At 49.0% G+C, this 19,390-nt stretch overlaps 1 protein-coding gene across 1 annotated transcript; it reads right to left on the bottom strand.

Annotated features, from left to right (window-relative positions):
- Positions 1-1,437: 1,437 nt before the first annotated feature.
- LOC149330778 (uncharacterized) lies at positions 1,438-19,124 on the bottom strand. The gene is made up of 2 exons (XM_089561436.1): positions 18,542-19,124; positions 1,438-3,433 (listed from the first exon to the last, which is right to left on the bottom strand). Exons 1-2 carry the CDS (start codon positions 18,824-18,826, stop codon positions 1,787-1,789), a joined length of 1,932 nt encoding a protein of 643 aa, XP_089417562.1. The 5' UTR covers positions 18,827-19,124; the 3' UTR covers positions 1,438-1,786.
- Between the last annotated feature and the right edge of the window lie 266 nt (positions 19,125-19,390).

Genomic DNA, 19,390 nt, shown 5'->3' with positions numbered 1-19,390 from the left:
GCCACTTATAGCGAAATAGCGGTTATAACGAAGGGATTTCAATTTCCCATTCCCATTTTTGCATTTTCAATACATTTTGGGTCCGGTTTTAACGAAGTAAATAAGAGCGCGTCAGCGGATATAACGAAGTGATTTAATACCAACTGAAAAATAATCTGCCAATCAACACATTTTTCTGTCCTTGAGACAATTTTTTCCGCGAAAATAAGAGCAAAATTCGGCTGACGGCGTCCTTTCGTGGCGTCGTCTGCTCTCCTGCGGAGCGAAAGGTTGCTTCACTGCATCGCATGGCACGCCGGTCTCGTGTTGCGCCGTCTTTGAACGGCGTCAAGGCGTAGAGCGGCAGAGCACGCCGCGCAGGGGGAAAATGTAAAAAAGAACAGAGACGATTTTTTTTTTTTTTTCTTCGATACCGCTATTGACGTCGCTGCAACCGCTGATGCTGCCGCCGCGGCGGCCTGCTTGGAGCAGCTTTGGGATTCCGCTAGCGACTTCAACCTTGTGCCTGCGTGTCTAAGCCACATGGACTTCGTTTTCGCCGACGAAGACCTTGTTGCCACCGAGGACTTGACGACTGAAGAAGTTGCCGGGAGTGTCATGGAAGAGACTCTGGCGGAGAGCGCCTCCGACAGCGAATGCGACGATGCTAGTTGTGCCCCTAAGCCGGTCACCATCGCAGCTGTTGACACGCTACGGATGTACCTCGGGAGTCCGGAGTTCGAGCAGATCTTTGGTTCGCAGTTGGATGGTATGGAAGCCGCAATCGTGAAGTCCGCACTCGCGAAACGTGTTCAGGGGACGCTGGACGACTTCTTTCAGCGGCAATAAATCGGTATGCCGATGTTTGTATTTTTTTTCGTAGTCCGCATATTACGAAATAGCGGATATAGCGAAGTGATTTCCGATTCCCATCGACTTCGTTATAATCGGGCTAGACTGTAGTGATTTCAAACTACGTATCAATGATAATATTAGCATTTTTTTAGGATATTACGTAACCTAAACACAAAATACACGTCACAGCCATTTCTCGGCTGATGAAACCGAAACCGCACGAGGGAATAAATTCAATTATAAATTATTTAGCGGTCGTAGGCGAATACCACGCAATAATACATGTATTCGAATGCATAACGCATCATTTGAAAGAAGAAAACACGCAATATGATTAGGCGTCTATGGTCCTTCAAATGAAAAAGTGCCCCGAAAGAGGACATGCGCACTGTGGCAGGCCAACTCCCATCGTAAGTCATGCAGGTGAAAGTTCACCTGTGTTACAGATTAGCAACTCTGCAGCTCGAAGCGTACAATGTATGCACAGCGAGAGACAGTGTAGAATGCATGCATGGACAAAAAAAGTATGAAGCAATGTTGTCCAAGCTACGAAGATCTGCTGGGCAGAACCACATTCAGAGAACACCATAGAATGCACGAGTTTCTTTGCGCGATCTCCGCTGAGAGAGACGCATAGATAATGGCGGACAACAAGGTGCCCTGGCGGGCCACAAAACACGCGCACACAAACATCGCAAGATCTTTCTCGGGGTTTCCCCATCGCAACACTGCTTTCGCACTGAGACCGAGATATTTCAGGAGAACAAAGCTCATAAAGGCATCGGGCGCGAAGGTCTCGGCGACACAGGTGGTTTGAGACACGACACACAATCAACGATAGCTCTGGCCGTTATTATTTTTATTTCATTTTAGGAGCCCACTCCAGTTTGTGCGTGCACGGAACATGATGGCGACTGTGCTGACAAGACCGCTTCTCGCACTGAAGCTGAAATCAGGGAAGAAGCTCGAACCTCAGCCGAAGCTGGTCGTCTTCCATGTAGCCGTAACGCGCGAGATACTCGAGAGAAAAGAAGTCATCAGAAAAAAATACACTTTGTTCCTGTCCCTCTATCGGCCTTTGGCAAGATGAAAGGGAAACATCTGGACAAACTACGATCTCTCGTTCTTCTCCTCCCTTTGGATGCACTACGCGGAGTTTGATAATTTGCTCGAACGGCCACTGAACAACGTCGTCCATGTCGCCCTTGTGCAGGCGGAAGAGTGCACGCACAGATACACCCCAAGTATAACCGCGGAACTGGACACCGGGCGACATGCAGTAGCCTCGGAGGTATACACGCTCGCTCTCATAATCAGCATCATACGTATGCAGTACTCTTTCCATAAGTGATTCGACACCTTTTACGACAAACTCGCATACGGATTCCTGTAGGTCAGGTGACCTGGGCACCACTTTGTCCATGCAGCTCATTGCATTGCTACTTTCTTCCACTTGTTCCGTGGCCCCCTTGGGGCTTCCTGCAACCTTGGAATCCTTGTCCCCCTTTCCTCTGGCCAATTCTGCCAACTCATCCCTGAGTGCCTTCCCCAGTGCATTTATACTGTTGCAGATGGTCAACATAGTGCCACTGCTCGCAATTAAACGCCCTTTCGTTTCTTCAGTACTCTTTGTTATTTCATCGCAGCATTTTTTCGAAGATTCACGAAGCTCTGTTCTCACTTGCAGGACTTCCTGCCTGATTCTGTCATGCGCGCTTCTAATGCCTTCTGTGACTTCTCTCAGTGTTTCTTGGCAGCTGTTGACACCGTGAACTACTTCGTTGAGCACTTCCTGCCTGATTCTGTCATGCGCGCTTCTAATGCCTTCTGTGACTTCTCTCAGTGTTTCTTGGCAGCTGTTGACTCGGTGAACAACTTCGTTGAGGACTTCCTGCCTGATTCTGTCAAGCGCGCTTCTAATGCCTTCTGTTTCTTGGCAGCTGTTGACTCTGTGAGCATGAAGCTCTTTTCTTACTTGCAGCACTTCCTGCCTGATTCTGTCATGCGCGCTTCTAATGTCTTCTGTGACTTCTTTCATTGTTTCTTGGCAGCTGTTGACTCGGTGAACAACTTCGTTGAGCACTTCCTGCCTGATTCTGTCAAGCGCGCTTCTAATGCCTTCTGTTTCTTGGCAGCTGTTCACTCTGTCAGCATGAAGCTCTTTTCTTACTTGCACCACTTCCTGCTTGATTTTTTCATGCGCGCTTGTAATGCCTTCTGCGACTTCTCTCAGCGTTTCTTGGCAGCTGTTGACTCCGTGAACAACTTCGTTGAGTCGGTCGCCATTGGCACTACTTCCAACGAGAAGTGCCTCCAGAAATGTTTTGATTTCATCTGCCTGCTCTTCTAGAATTTGCCGGAAGGATGTTAAGGCCGCCGTCTTCTCTTTGCGGTCTGAATCTCCTTGGCATTCCAATCCAGCAGGTGTCGCAGTAGTAGGGCAGCACTCCGACTCTAAGTGCGAACACACTTCGGTGCAAAGAACTCTGGCCGAACACCTGGGGCAGCGAACGGAGTGGTGCAGACATTCGCGCTGGAAGTGCTCGCCGATTTGCGATGCAGGAAACGCTGCTCCACAGGCTTCGTTCCAGCATTTCACCTGGAAGATGAAAACATTAGGAGGAGGCTTAAGTTTTGCTTTAAGAGTAGATGTTATATCGCGTTTCCTTTTTCCCTCTTCTCATTCCTTTTCTTATTTATCATCGATTACCAATCTACAATGACAATACCGATCACTGTACCAATTGCCACTCACCAGTCACCCTCTAGGTTACAATGCACGACATACTCGCCGCTATATACTGTGGGTTTCTACGTGGACACAGGCCACCACCCACCGCGGGTTCGAGCTTCGCGCGAGCCAAGGGCCCCGATCAGCCGTCACCACACACACACTGGGACACCGATGCAGTGCACTCAACCTCCGTTGGGAGGAGAGCGATTCGCCGCAAAGAAATAGGCCTCCAAGTTCACCAAGGAGACGTTTATACACGTCGTCCTTCAGCAGTAGACACACACTCAATCGTCACCCCGTCCCGGGGGCGCGCGAGGAGCAAGGCTCCGCTGCGCGCACGAAGCGACTCGAGCAATGCGCGCCGCTAGCACGCCGCTGCAGGAGAATGTCCCCGCGGCAGTGCAGTGATCTCTCTCTCTCTCGTGTCGACCGTTGGGCCGGTTGCGAGAGAGAGTGGGCAATCAACACAAGGTACGCCTGTCGGAGGTCGCTGGACCCCGCTGGACAGGCTCGAGCCGCTGCAGGTCAGAGGACACGTGCGGGCGAGCTCGAGTAAGCACTGGTCCGAACGGCAAAGGCCGGCACGGACAAAACAGTAGCGTACGCACCTTACGCTGACTCCGAGGGATCTCTCTCTCTGGGCCCCGCTCGGACGGTCGCGCGGTGCGCGGCCGCCCCAAAGCGGGTCCCGAATTCCCGCCAAAAGGCGCCAATGGCAAAGGCCCTTGGGGAGCCGGGGCGGAGCTGTGGCTAAATTACAGTGATTAGTCAGCCAGCCGCCTCTCCACCGCCTGAGGCGGGAGCAAGGGAAAGAGGAGAAACAACGCGGGAGGCCGGCACAGCCGCGCAAAGGCGACGGCGGAAAGCCAGGATTCCCACAATACTCAGACATACACAGCATTTGTTTGAGTGCAATGAAGCACCATAACAACGCCTTCTAATTCCGCGCAATTTTTTACATCTAGTTATTTAATTTTTTAAATACTCTAAGGTGAGCACAAATCCCAAAAACACGTTACCAAGTCGTACACATAAGAACGCGTTCACTATGTGCCCCTCTAACAGGCTTGAACCACTGACCCTCGGTGGCCGATGCATTGCGTGCCCGCCGGGCACTCCGAGGGCAGGGTTCGAACCCCAATGCTGACTATAGCTTCATTATTTTTCTATATTCTGATTTCAGGAATTCTGGAATTTTTTCCGGCTGACACCGGATGATGGGCGCCAGCGGGTTTTCAACAGAACGAGCTCCTTACGCCATCACGAAAAACACGCATAACTCTTAGAGGGATCGTGGTTGCACCTCCGCCACATGGGCAAGCCGGGGAGCCGGTTCCATAATCTGTACATGGTTTTGACGTTTGTAAAAAACATGGATGTTTATGATGATACTAGCGCCAAAGCGCTTCCGGTGCCAGTGGGGCAAGTACCTCCACTACGGTACCTCTTTCTTCTTTCACACACACCTTCCTCCCTTCCCCTATGGCGTGGTTCAGGGGTCCTCCACCGAAATATGTGAGACAGATACTGCGCCATTTCCTTTCACCCCCGAAAAAACAACTTAACCAGTTTAATGGCGCGGCGTTTGAAATAATTCCCCGCAACACTGCCTCAAAGTTACGACTTAACAAAGTTAGCTACGGAAGCTTCAAGTGTTTACATCGGTGTGCTCAGCAAACGTGGAGAAGACCAAATCCAAACATACGCGGATGTTTAGTTTCCAGAAACATCCCTTTTGAGACACAAGCAGCTCCATCTACCTCATGGATTTTGCACTATTATTGCGATTTACAGCCAACTTACCTATATCCGGTATATTTCCTCATAATACTAGTTAATAAATTTAATAAACATATGCACCACAACCCGAAGAATCATTTGGCAGCATGCAGAACCCGTTGCGACAAACGGCTCGGTGGGGGGTCACCTAGAGTTCACACAATTTAGAAAAAATAGGCTTTCAGAGCTAGGAGAGCGCTTTTTTAGCATAGCATTGTCAGCGCTGTAGTACCTCAGAATATAGCTAAGACATGCAAACCAGAAGGCTGGTTAACTAATACCTAACGCTTAACTTTTTAATTGTTACTGCTAGACTCCCTAATTATTGAGAAGAGCGTAGCCCACCGTAAGCAATGTCCAAATGAGATTTCAGAATTTCGAAATCGCGGTATTCCTCGGCGTGCTTAGCAAACGTGGAGAAGACCAAATTCAAACATCTGCTCATGTTTGCTTCCTGGAAATATCCCACGTAACACACAAGTAACGCCATCTACCTTATAGATTTTGCACTACAATTCTGATTTCAGTTCAGTTCAGATTTATTCCACCACCATAGTCATATCCGGTATATTTCCTCCTTATATAATTTAACAAGTTTCATAAACGTGTGCATCACAAAATGACGAATCGTTCTACACGATCCGGAACCCCCTTCAACAAACAGTTCGGCCGAAATGGCCGACTGAAGGTCCTCGTATTGCACGATTTGGGGGCGGAAAGGTCATAGTTGCGAATCCCACACACATGGGGGCTTCATCTCTATTTGTAATTTTTGAACTCGGGAACATGCCAAGCGATTTCACACCACTTGGAACACTCTGCGTCGAACAGGTGGCCCCAAATTTTTTGCAAATTGTGGTCCCGGCGAGGGGGGGGGACCTACTTCGATGGCAGCTATACTGGCACATCCTGGGTGTTTCACGTAAGACTTTACACAATTTTGAAAAATAGGCCTGGAGAGTTAGAAGAGCGCTTTTTTTTTTTTTGGCATAGCATTGTCGGCTATGTAGTAGATCAGAATACAACTAAAACGTGCTAACTAGAAGGCTAGTTAACTAATATTGAACGCTTTACTTTTTGTTACTGCTAGGCTTCCTAAATATTGAGAAAGCTTCTGAGAAAGCTGTATAGCTTTCCTTTGTAGCCGTATGGCTGCGCTTGGGTGGACATCAATGAGTAATTACTCCCTTATTACAAATCTACTCCATCTTGGGGGATTCCCCTAAACATTTGACCTAATATTGAAAAGAGTGTAGCCCACCGTAAGTAATGTCCATATCATATCTTAGAACTTAGAAAACGCGATAAAACTCGGCACTGTTGCCCAAGAAACTTTGGCTGCATCGCTCCAAAATACACGCGCTTTCGAGAAGCTTGCCGGCAAAGTAACCTCTCCAGTGCCCGAAGCTCGCCGAAACAGCCAAATGTGTTGGGCCGCAGCGCCGAGGGCAACCGTGTTTTCGAAATTCTAAAAAGTGATATCGATATTATACTCACGGCGGGGAACACGACTCTCAGCAATTAAGGAGCTTAACAGTAATAGTTCAAAGTATAACTATTCAGTATTTATTAACCATTCTACTAGTTAGGACATCGTAGCTGTATTCTGATGTACTACATTGCTGACAATGCTATGCAGAAAAAAAGCGCTCTTCTGACTCAAAAAGGCTATGAAAAATTGTGTAAAGTCTTAAGTGAAACAGCCTGCATATAACAGATGGAAAGTGTGGCGCTACGCGCCCACTGTTGCTATGTGATATAGTGTGGTCACGTGGTAGCTGTGTTGGTCGATTTGACCTTGACTGCAGACAGACGCGTCCTTGAAAAACGCAAGTAGTGTTGGGACTGGGAGTCCGAGCCAGGAAACGGTCGAGGCGACGGTGAGTCCAATGACTTTTATGTACAGTATGTACAAGGGCTTTTGCATGATACAAGGGCCAAGAGCACCACGGGCTAGCACAAAGAAGAAGGGCGGCCCCGGCGGCGAGCGTAGCTCCGGCGTGATGGCTCTTCTGCTGCCCGTCTGCTGCTCGGGCTCAGCGCGGCTCCGTTTTTAAAGCCGCCGGTGTCGGTTGCGGCAGCCAGCAGTTCAAATCCTCCAATCAGGTCACGGCACTGGCCACCGTTCAAATTAGACCAATGGTCGAGAGGCGACGGCCGGCGAAGCGCCGCAGGTGTTCGAGCCGACGGAGAGGAGGGGGAGGAGGAAGGGTCCGTGCCAGGCGCCGGCGAGGCGGATGATTGACGCTGCAAGCCGGGACATGTGCGAGAGAGTCTGGGCCTGCTTTGAGCGACGGCGGGCGCGCAGCGCTGGTTTCCAGAGAGGCCAGCCAGCGAAATGTGGGCGCCGGCACAACAGCACCACCGCCTCCAGACAATGCGCCACGAAGACGAGCTACTTCCGCGTGGCTCGGATGCGGGGCGCGCTCGTACGCCAGGCTCCTCCAAGTTCTCGTCCGGTGTTCAGCCGCAGGTAGCTCCAGGCTCCTTTCCGTGAACAGGTCCCGCTCGTCAGGACAGGATCACTGCTCCGCCGCCTTGTCGCCCAGGTGCCTGGGCCAGCTTCGCTCGGTCCTTCGGAATAGCTTGCTTCTCAGCATCGGTCCTTGATCGTTCTGCATGTTGCCAAGAACCGACCGACAACAGGCAACACCCAACACGAGCAAGTGCCCTCTGTCACCCGTCAATACACCAGACTCAGTCACAAAACTCTGCTGGCTATATTTCTGTCCCCTTTTTGTTCCCTATTGAACAAGAGACACATGTGGGATACAAGAACTCTAAATTAACTCAAACAAAGTGTCAAACACAGGAAACACTCGGAATGAAATGAATGCAAAATAAATTCGCTCTCTTGAGATCACTCGGCCAGAAAAACACCCAGCTGAGGCCACAAATGAGGACATAAACTTTTCCCCGATCTACGAGCGAACTTAACAGCGGTTCGCGAAGAGACAAAATGTAGGTCACGAGGCGGTCAAAGGCAGCCTTGCTTAGTACGCACGGCTTAGTACGTCTGCGTTCGCGTTTAACTCGCTTCTAAAGGACGTTAAACGACACCCGCTACTGCGGAAGCTAAGGTCTCTGCCTCTTTCACTGTAGCTGCGCTTTTCCCTCTCGGTACTTGTCTTTCCAGTTATTGCGGGAAAAACAAAACGAGAAGGATTCGCTTTCACTGACTTGCGACTTGTCCCTTTCCTTGCGCTTCGCGCGCCAGTCGTGACGTTCCATAGCGAGTGCGCAACGCTTCCGATGGGACCGTTCTTTCTTTCTCTTTGTTCGTGGTGGCAAGTGCGACCTCCCACGAGTCGTCCATTTCTCGCGCACCTTTTTGCCTCCCCGCTGAATGTGAGGTTCGCATCTACACGGCCTTCTGATTTCACGACTACCGAATAGAGTTATCCTGACACGCGGCTTTCCATCGCGATACCGAAGCTTGGCCGAGCGCATAGGCGGTTTCTTCTTGCCAATTTTCATGCTCCTGTCACTGCGGCCTCGTACAATATTTCGCTCTTTGAGCCGTACTCGCGTTTTCCCTGTGCGCGCGTGCCGCTTTCTGTGGGAATGCGGTTTCTCCCGTGACTGCAGCGGAAAGAGAGAGCCTGCATGAGAGCACGTGCCTTTGCGCGTCTTGCTCTCTCTGTGCTGGCGGCAAGATTCACCCCTGCCTCGCTCCTTTATTTTGAGTTTCTTGAGCAGCGCTCTCTTGCATCTCAGTTTCCTCCCTCGATACTCTTTGCCGCGCGAATTCTTGTATGATTTCTTTTTGCAGTTTATCCGACTGCCCAGATCTATGTGCCTCGACACACTTATGCGCTTCGCTTTGCGCGATAGCGACGCCTCGAATACTTCTTTAGCTCTGATTCTGACTCTATATTTTCAGGGCTAACAACGTAACTGACGTTACTGAAGTCATTTTGCCGACGACGTTGGCGCTTCCGATGGTGGAAACCCGTTTCCGCGCGCTTGCCCTTTCTCTCGTTTCGGCTGTACAACTTTCTTTTGCCTGTCTTTCATCTTTCGGTGGCAATACACTTTCCTGAACTGGCGGCTTCTTTCTTTCCGGTCGCAGCTTTCTATCGTGAGCTTTCCTTTCATTATCGCCTCTGGAAGCACATTCTGCTTCCGTCGCCTAAGTTTCTGCTCTCTGACAATATCACTTTGATTGTCAGCCGATTCACATGCGCTACCTGGCTCAGGCCTGTCTTTAGCGCCTTTGCTAGACTCCTCCAAACTGCGTTCTTCCTCGTCAGCCTCTCTGAGTGCGCATTCGTCCTCATCTTTCTCGGACGGGTTGACGTCTACCGCCCCTATGTCGTCTGGAACGTTCTGTTCTCCACTGTCGTCCAGCACCTTAGCTTCTTCAGGCGCAGACGAACCAGTGTTTCCTACTGACATGCGTACTGGCATACAGCTCTCGTCATGCTCCTGACGGGTTTCAGCCGATTGCGGAGGTGGGTCGGCTCTGCACTCAATCGCGGTGTTCTCGCTACTGCAGCTGCTTTCTGGAATGTCGCAAAGCTCAGAGCAGTGCGAAAGCACGGGTCTCGTTTCGCATCGCTCGCCGGAGACACCAACGCACAACTCAGCGTCCGCAAACTCTCCATGCGCCTGCTTCCGTTGATCGTAAGTTTCGGGTTTCTGCATCTCTGCCGAACGCGCTGCACAACACGGTGTGCCGTCCTCATCTACTTCGCTTGCGTCGGCGCAAGCGTTTTCACTAATGTCCAGACGGACGTCCTCTCTGCCCTGTTCGGCAACTTCTCCTGCTTTGGACACGCTAGGAGATCCGCTTTCCGGTAACTCCGCCGCAATTTCAATGGGCGAGACCTCTGTAAGTGCATCGTCCGATGCTGTGACCACGTTATCCGATGGTAGAGAGGTTTCCTCAGGTGACGAATGCGGGGCAATTCCCACTGTTACAGCAGCAGTTACAACTGCCACGTACGGACTACCTTCCTCTGTGCCGCACTGGCAGGGCTGCTCGACAGCTACGTACTCTAACTCTGTGTCACGATCGTCCGAACCTTCCGCATATTCCAGCCATTCTAAAATGTAGGCTTTAAACTGGTAGGGAAAATCGTTAAACGATGGGGTGCTATTCTCTCGCAGATACCTTTGGCGAAGGTCCCGCGGTGACACGTTATATCTTGTCAGTAAGAAGCTTTTCAGCTCATCGTAGTCCGCCAAGCCGCCGTACAGCAGGCGCTTGACAACGTCATACGCTTCGCTGGAAAGCAGGGCTACCAACTTCTGCGCCCCAACATTCCGCTCAACGCGCTTTCTCTCGCAGACGCTCTCGAACTCTGCCAAATATTTCGCCATATCCTCGGCAATCACGAAGGGCCGTGGCCTGTCTCTCGGCTGCCGACTATTAGTCTCATTCAGAACAGATAATGTTTTATATCTCTCGAAACTCGTCTCATGCGCTTCAATCTCGAGGCCCCTCAGTTTCCTGACACGAGCACGCCGTTTTATCTCAAGCTGCTTCTGTTTTTCTGCCTCTTCGCGCTCACGGCGTTCTGTGATCTCTTCCCAGGCCTCATTGGCTTCCTCAGCCGTTACATTCTCGTTACGCATGATCTCAAGAATCGCATGCTTTTGTTTTGCGCGGCCCAAATCAATGCCCAGCTCTTCACAAATTTCGATGAGTTCCTTCACTTTGAAGTTCTCCATCGCGCACAATAGCCTCTTGTAGTTTGCCCTTTTCTTAGAATTCCCTTGCCGTTCACTACTATAGTGCTACTAGTATGACACGCGCAAGTAATTCTTTCCAACAACGCCTCGTTTACTCCCTCTGCACCAGCTTTCGTTTCAAAGCACTCCGACTTGGCTCGAAACAGCAAAGCTCCCTCCAGTGAAACACACAGCCCTACCCTAAACTACAATAACGTGTGCTAGAGCAGTCTGGCGAATTGAGGGGAAAACATCAGGCACTCACCGCGCCGAGGTAGCTGACGCCGGTCGATCCCACAGCTGCCATCCACTGTTTGGACTGGGAGTCCGAGCCAGGAAACGGTCGAGGCGACGGTGAGTCCAATGACTTTTATGTACAGTATGTACAAGGGCTTTTACATGATACAAGGGCCAAGAGCACCACGGGCTAGCACAAAGAAGAAGGGCGGCCCCGGCGGCGAGCGTAGCTCCGGCGTGATGGCTCTTCTGCTGCCCGTCTGCTGCTCGGGTTCAGCTCGGCTCTGTTTTTAAAGCCGCCGGTGTCCGTTGCGGCAGCCAGCCGTTCAAATCCTCCAATCAGGTCACGGCACTGGCCACCGTTCAAATTAGACCAATGGTCGAGAGGCGACGGCCGGCGAAGCGCCGCAGGTGTTCGAGCCGACGGAGAGGAGGGGGAGGAGGAAGGGTCCGTGCCAGGCGCCGGCGAGGCGGATGGTTGACGCTGCAAGCCGGGACATGTGCGAGAGAGTCTGGGCCTGCTTTGAGCGACGGCGGGCGCGCAGCGCCGGTTTCCAGAGAGGCCAGCCAGCGAAATGTGGGCGCCGGCACAACACTAGTAAATGCTCACGCTCTTAAAAGTACGCGCCGGTGACGACGACGCGTGTGGCGCTGGTTTTGATGTGGTCAGCACGGCAAGGCACGCATCGCGAACAGCTTTTGATAAGGCGCTGGTGCAGCTTATGCGCCAGCTTTTGTTCGAGCAGGAGGCGTCCGGGGGCAAAGTCACAGTGTTGCCAGAACAAAAATCATTCGACAAAACCGTGTTTAGAGTAGCTATCTGCGATACTGAGCTCAACTATACAACCCACCGCTCATTATACTGGTGGACGTCTTAGTTAGTTCTCGTAAGATGGAAATTGATGTTGGGACATGTGAGGCAGTATGGGCTCAAATTAGACTTTTAAATGGTAAATTGCTATCAGTTTGCTCGTTTTACAGGCCACCTGGAAATCAGCTTGAACCCATCAGCGACCTAACTGATATGACTGAAACTGTTAAAACTGACTGTTTAGTTGTTGGAGGTGACTTTAACATTCCTGAATTAGACTGGAGCTCAGGATGTCTTCCGTCTAGAGCCAATTCCGCAGTAGGCAAAGAATTGTTAAATCTGTGCAATTCATTCAGCTTATCCCAATTAGTGCTGCAGCCAACCCGTGGCAACAATGTTTTGGATTTATTATTCACTAACCAACCATCGGCAGCTTGTTCTACCCTTGTAGTGCCCGGTATCAGTGATCACAGTTGTGTTTTAGCGGAAATGAACTTTCAGTATGTTAAACTTGAAGACTGTGGCAATCGGCGCATTTACAGTTATCGAAAGGCAAATTTCCCCGAGATAGCCTGGGCACTTGAATCCTATGTCGATGTGTACGAAACATTGTCTGATTCACTCAGCGTTGATGAGCTGTGGCGCACACTGACAGCCAAACTTTTTGATTTGCGTGAGCAGCATGTGCCGTCATGGGTGATGACGAAACGTCGCAGCAAAAGCAAGCCATGGTTCACAAAAGCGCTGCGCAGAGTCGTTGAAAAGAGGCAACAACTATATGCGCGCTTCAAAAGAAATCCGTCGGAAGATAACATGGATCAGTTAAAAAAGATTACAAAGGATATGAATGCTTCGGTCAAAGAGGCTAAATTTACCTACTTTCAGTCTTTCGACATGCGTATCCAGGATCGCCCTAAAGAATTTTGGCAGTACATAAAAAAAAACAGAAAGGATGAATTGTCTATCCCGCCACTCGATCACAACGGAAGTATCGTTCATGATAATCTGGAGAAAGCCAAGTGCTTTAACACGTTTTTCAGCTCAGTTTTTTCTGCTGAGGACAGCAATAGCCCTGCCGATTTTCGTCTTGCCTTGAACTGTACGGAACCCATGGAGAACATTGAATTTGATCAGCGAGGAATTGTGTCGCTCTTAGAACGCTTAAAAGATAACAGTGCCACCGGTCCGGACGGCTTACCCACGATCCTGCTCTCTTCTTGCGCTTTTGCGTTGTCAAGGTACCTTCAAATTCTTTTCACAAAGTCATTGGAAGGCTCCTTGCCTGATGAATGGAGGCTTGCTAATGTTGTACCTATACATAAATCGGGACCTAGGAATGTTGTTTCAAATTATCGACCAGGGTCCTTGACCAGTGTATTATGCAAAGTTTTAGAGCATGTGTTTTATACTAGTATTATGAATCATCTTAGTATACATTCATTATTAAATACTAATCAACATGGCTTTCGCAGTGGTTACTCGTGTGTCACCCAGCTTACCGAATTTGTACACGACCTGTCAAGTGCTTTAGATAAAGGATATTCTGTTGACTGTATTTTTCTAGATTTTAAGAAGGCCTTTGACGTTGTATCACATTCCTTATTAATACAAAAATTATACTGGTACAACATAAATGAGAACGTTATTAGGTGGATAAAGGAATATTTGAGCGTTAGGCGTCAATGTGTTGTTGTCAACGGGAAACAATCGCATGAGGTGGCTGTAACATCAGGGGTGCCTCAGGGATCCGTCTTGGACCCATTGCTGTTCATAATTTACATGAATGACATCTTTTCAGGTATTTCTTCATACATGCGTCTTTTTGCGGACGATTGTGTATTGTATAGAATTATTAACGATCAAAGTGACTGCGATGCATTACAACAGGATTTGTGTAAAGTGGCCCAGTGGTGTGAGAACTGGAGAATGCATATTAACTTACAAAAATCTGTACATATGTGTTTCACTAAAAAGAAGGTTCCCCATATTTTCACTTATAACATAAATAATAGCAGACTGCTTTCAGTGTTGGAATTTAAATATCTTGGTGTATATTTAACAAGTTCAATGTCTTGGCATCGTCACGTGCATTTCGTTACTGCCAAAGCCTGTCGTGTTTTAGGTTTCCTGCGACGTAACGCTAAACTTTTCCCTTTAAAGACTAAAGAACTGCTGTATAATACAAACGTTAGAAGCATACTTGAGTATGCTTGCACAGTCTGGGATCCGAAAACCTTGCTTGACGTTCAAAAGCTAGAAAGAGTTCAGAATTTGGCCGTTCGTTTTGTTTTCAATAACTATGGGCGATATTTTAGTGTAACGAGCGCGAAAAAATCTTTGGGTTGGGACTCACTTCAAAAACGTAGGAAAGTACTGCGTTTAAAATTATTTCATAATATATTTCATTCTAGAACTGGAATAGACAGAACCAAATATATAGCCAACCCTGATTACGTGTCTTTACGTAGAGATCATTCACTTAAAGTTAAAGAATACAGGTGCCGGACTGACCTTTTTAAAATGTCTTTTTTCCCCAAAACGGTTTCGGAATGGAACAAGCTGCCTGAGGAAGTAGTGTCCATATTATCAAATGATTCATTTTCTTCCATGCTGTGACATTTTTTTGTGTATAATAATTCCGTGTTCTTTCTATCTCATTGTTATCTTTTTTTTGTAACCACCTGCACGCGGTGGCATTTGTGTACTTTTTCTTCTACCCCCCCCCCCCCCCCCCCACTGTAATGCCAGCCAATGGCGCTGTGGGTATGATGATAAATAAATAAATAAATAAATAAATAAATAAATAATTAGTAAATAGCCGATGTGCAACTGATGAAATAGCGCCAAGTTAGAAACTGGAAATATCTATACTAGCTTTCGCATAAATTCGCGATTTTCCCAACAAGCATACATTTGCGCCTTGAAAGGCAGACACTCCCGAGGCCCGCTAAGGGTCTCAGTAAATCAGAGGAATGTCACCTTCGCAGGCTACAAACTATGTCTTTCAATAACCCAGCTACGCTTCACGCCATTGAGCCCGAGTCCTTTTCGGCACAGTGCAAATTTTGTGGCCAGAAGGCAAACTTGTACCACATGGTATGGGCTTGTCAGAAAAATGACAGCATTGAGATCATAAATCAGCCAACGCGGGAGGGCTGGGAGGCGGCCCTGTCCAGCTCGGACCTCGAGGAACAACGAGCCCTCGTCGCCAGAGCACGGGCAGCGGCTTTTGGCAGCGGCGTCCCGGACTAGGGACCCGATCAGCGTTCCCTTCAACTAAGGCATTGTGGCTTTAATAAACGTTTTCATCATCATCCAACAAGCATATACATCTAATTCTAGCTGAAGCAGCAGACGTATAACAACAGACAACGTTCGGCAGCATGGAGGAAGGAAAACTAAGGAGAGGCCCTTCGTATTCCCAATGCTAGCATTGACAAGAATGTGGCGGAAGTGACGTCAAAATTTAGGCTTAAAAAGTCGGGCCACTAGCAACGTTGTCGTTGTTGCTAAGAAAACTCGGGCCACTAGCAACGGCGTACGGCGTCGTTGTAGCCAGGGGCCTGAGTGCCCAAGTGTTTCGCGGTGGCGGTGGACGGGCTTTCGGCATGGTGTGTTCGGCCTTTCGCGTTGAAGTCCGCATGCCTCGCGTCGTGACGTTACGCACGCATCTAGGTTTGTTTTTAAAGGTGGTGAATAACGGCTCATTTGATATTTTGTTCGCGAAAAGGTGGCACACCGGAGCCGCGCTTCGACACGCGAAGACGCGTTGATTGTTCCTATCTGCGAACTTTTACACCTCTCCAGCTGCGCTTCGCAGCTGCGAAGCAGCTGCGTTTCGAAGGCCACACGGCGTGCGCACGGTAGCCGCGAGGAGGATTGTCCGCTGCGCTAAGCGGCGCGAAATGTCGTTTTTCTCGGCCTGGCGTCGGAAAAGGTTCACCGCATCTGTGCGCCGGTCTGTGTCTAGGTTTCGTGTTTGCGGGGAGGAAGGTGTAGGAGTGCTGCGGCGAGCGGGTGCGGTTTTGAGATACCTTCTTTTACGATAGTGCTTGAACAACGTAGCGTCGGCGGGGTCTCTGTTCGTCGTACGCTCCTGGTGCTGGCATCGGATCACAACGGCGCATTTCATCCTAGCTGATCTTTTGCGGCCGATTTGTGCGTCGACATTTTACACTACTGACATGTGTCACGTCTGATTAAGTAATAAGTAACCAACTGCGTCCTTTGCAATGCCGGTATGCTATTGGTGCGGAAGTTTTAGTTGACAAGGATAGATTTCCTCCCAAGTGCAGGTACGAAAACAATTAGTAAGCAACTCATGCACATGCTAAACATATACACCTTTAATAAATACGCTGAGAAGAACAGCTACAGTGCAACAGAATTTCTTTTGATATGTGTGTCTTCTGCAGCAAATTTAAAACTCGAGGACTTTCCAGCTCATTAAGTGCATTTGTTTGCATAAAATCTCTCTAAGCATTATGTGCACATGCAACCACTGCAGAAAACAGCATAATTCGAAGCCTTGTGTAAAAAGGGACGTCTTGGGATAGCGCTGCTGAGCGCACATATGGGCTATTTGATTCATGAGTCTTCATCATATCCAGAGCACATCCAACGTAGATTGTTTTTCCCTTAGTTCCAAGCATGGTGTCCTATTTTCTGCTGGCTATAGTCTAACGAGTGTGGCTGACGTAATATGAAAAGTCTTTGTCTTTCAATACACTGGTTGTTTAATGTCTTCATTTGTCAAAGTAATGCATTGAGCACAAATGCATATTGGTCAAAAACATTTATTAATGCTCTCTCGACCAACATAATAAGCCACTGAACGCATATGGAATGTAGTGCTACAATATCAGTATGTCACTACAAGCACTTTTACCCCACACTGAAAGTAGAACAATTTTTAAGGTAAAATATGCAAGTATAAATGTTAATTGTTGGCTGTGATCTGCAGATATTCTGTTCCAGCAGCAAAGTGTTCATAAGAGTGGCCTGCAGACATTTCATAATTTGAAGGACAAAATTTGCTACCACATGCAAACACAGGATGCCCTGCTGCTAACTCAGTTTAAAAATCTAGACCATGTATGTTTGACGCAGAGAGGCCATAAATAAGCTCGAAAGCTAAATATGCAGTACCATCATCCTACTAAACCAAATGATAGTGCTGAGTGAAAATATGTATAGAAAAACAATGTCTGAAAAGGCGTGTACATTAATGCATTACTTTACATAAAAATATTGGGTGGAGGCGCGTCCTCGAGTTTGACAGAATAAATCTTGCTGCCACCTGCAAACACACGATGTCCTGGCACAGATGGAAGAGACAGAAACCAAGCCCATGTATACAGAGAAAGGGAACGAATTAGCACTGTAATAAAATATGTGGAAGTTTTCAGACATGAGCAAAGCAATAAAGTGCACATGCCTGGTTATATTCACCTTAATTGCTCGAAATACTGCACAAGACTGTTAAAGAAAGCCAAATGCTTTTCCACTGGCTGTGGTGATGCAGAGGCTACAGCATTCAGCTGCTTAGAATGAGTTGCAAGTGTTATCTCAGCTGTAGCATTCGCATTTCATTCGCGACAAAAAGGAAAAATGTCCATGTGCTGAGTGACAGTGTTAAAGACCCCAGATGGGCAACATCAGTGGTGACAGGTGTTCAGATTTCGTACTAATAGCCCTCTTAATTCTGCGCTTAATGACACACTCGGTAGATGCATGCTGCACTTCAGTTCACGCTTGTCTCTCACCAACAGCGTAAGTACTGCACCACTCGTAAGTCGGTCTAGATGCGACGACGCCAAGGGTGCACGGTGTCAGCCCCCACTTCCTACGACGGAGCTTACTTTTCAACGAAGTGCGCAAGTGAACGCTGCGCAGCACGTTTCGCTTGGCGTAAGCAGATGATTCGATTAAAGGCTCACTTCAGAGAGTGAAACGTTGTGTGCGCGACTTGCAGCGTAAAACACCAAACCTGACTTATGACACTCCACGGCCGTCTCAAAAACACTGTGACGACGCAGCGAACGCAACTACGCACAACACATTCAGGACTTTCTCTTTCAAGCGACGCGGCGCTACCCGAGCCGCGCGCGACCCCCGCCCCGAAGCTCGGCGGAGAAGGAAGATCATGAGCAGAGAAAAAAGCGGAGGAGGAGAGCCGAGTCAACTTCTGATTGCGAGGCGGCTTCACAAAAAGTGACGTCAGGGCCTCTCCTTAGTTCTTTCTTTCCTCTCTGTTCGGCAGGACAGACAAGTGTGACATGAATATTCTACACGTAGCTTCTTTAGTAAGTTTTCCCAGCATTCAAAAAAGAGCCTCGCGAAATCTACCGGCACAATTTGCCCGATCATTCAAAACAATGCACACAGCATGCCCACCCACGTGACAGTGGAAAGAAATTCATTCAAATTATGAACCGAAACACTGCTCTTCATTGCCCCCTCACGCTTACCTCTCTCCTTAGCAGCTCGTCGACAGGAAACTCCTTCAGGTCGACGTCTTCCTCCTCGCACTGGTGACCGTCCAGGGGACACACGCGCCCGCCGTCACGAGTGCTGAGCTCGTAGCAAGACTCGCACAGTGTGTGCCTGCAAGCAAGCGAGGCTGTCCTCTTCCGCACCAGACCACAGGCTTCGCACACTCTGTGCAGGGGAATGGGCTTCACGAAGCTCAGGGGCTTCCAGTCTAGTTCTGCGGAGAACCCCACAAGGGTGTACTGCATGCTTCCAGGAGGCATCGCTCAGAGCATCCGCCAGCTTGTGAACTGCCTGCACGAAATGACTTTTAAAACGAGAGCCCGTAATGCCTCATCGTTGTCGTCGGAACGTTATCAGAGGTGTCGCTTTTGGGTTGGTCAAAATGGTAATGACGTCAGAGTGCGCGAATTCGAAGTAATGAGGTCACCCACGGATGCCTGCGCCCCCTTTTGGAGCAGACGACAACAAATAAAAAACAGTTGTCTTCAGGTTCAAAAGGGGGCGTAAGGCGTCCGTGGGTGACAACCACTGATCTCCACTAGGGGAGCTGGATGCCGCATCGGGCTAAAGCCCCTCTATAATTTTAAAGTAGCGTCTTTCTGTGAACTATGCCGCCGCGCCGCACACCCTCGCCGATCCTCCTCTCTCACCTCTCCCATCGGCGCTTTTCTCAACGGTGATTGGCTCCGCGGGCTGTCTCCGGGAAAAGCGCGCGAAAAGTTCGCTCTTTTTGTGCTTTCATTTTTCGTCGGCGCCATTTTTTAGCCAGCCGCCGCTGCTGCGACCGATCTCCCTGGCATTGCGCGCTGCACTCTGCCGCAGCA

The sequence above is a fragment of the Amblyomma mixtum genome, chromosome 9 (genome assembly GCF_055824585.1).
Source record: "Amblyomma mixtum isolate Tamu chromosome 9, ASM5582458v1, whole genome shotgun sequence".
Taxonomy (NCBI): Eukaryota; Metazoa; Arthropoda; class Arachnida; order Ixodida; family Ixodidae; genus Amblyomma; species Amblyomma mixtum.
The sequence above is the reverse complement of the archived record's forward strand: the minus strand, read 5'-3'. Positions and strand labels throughout refer to the sequence as shown.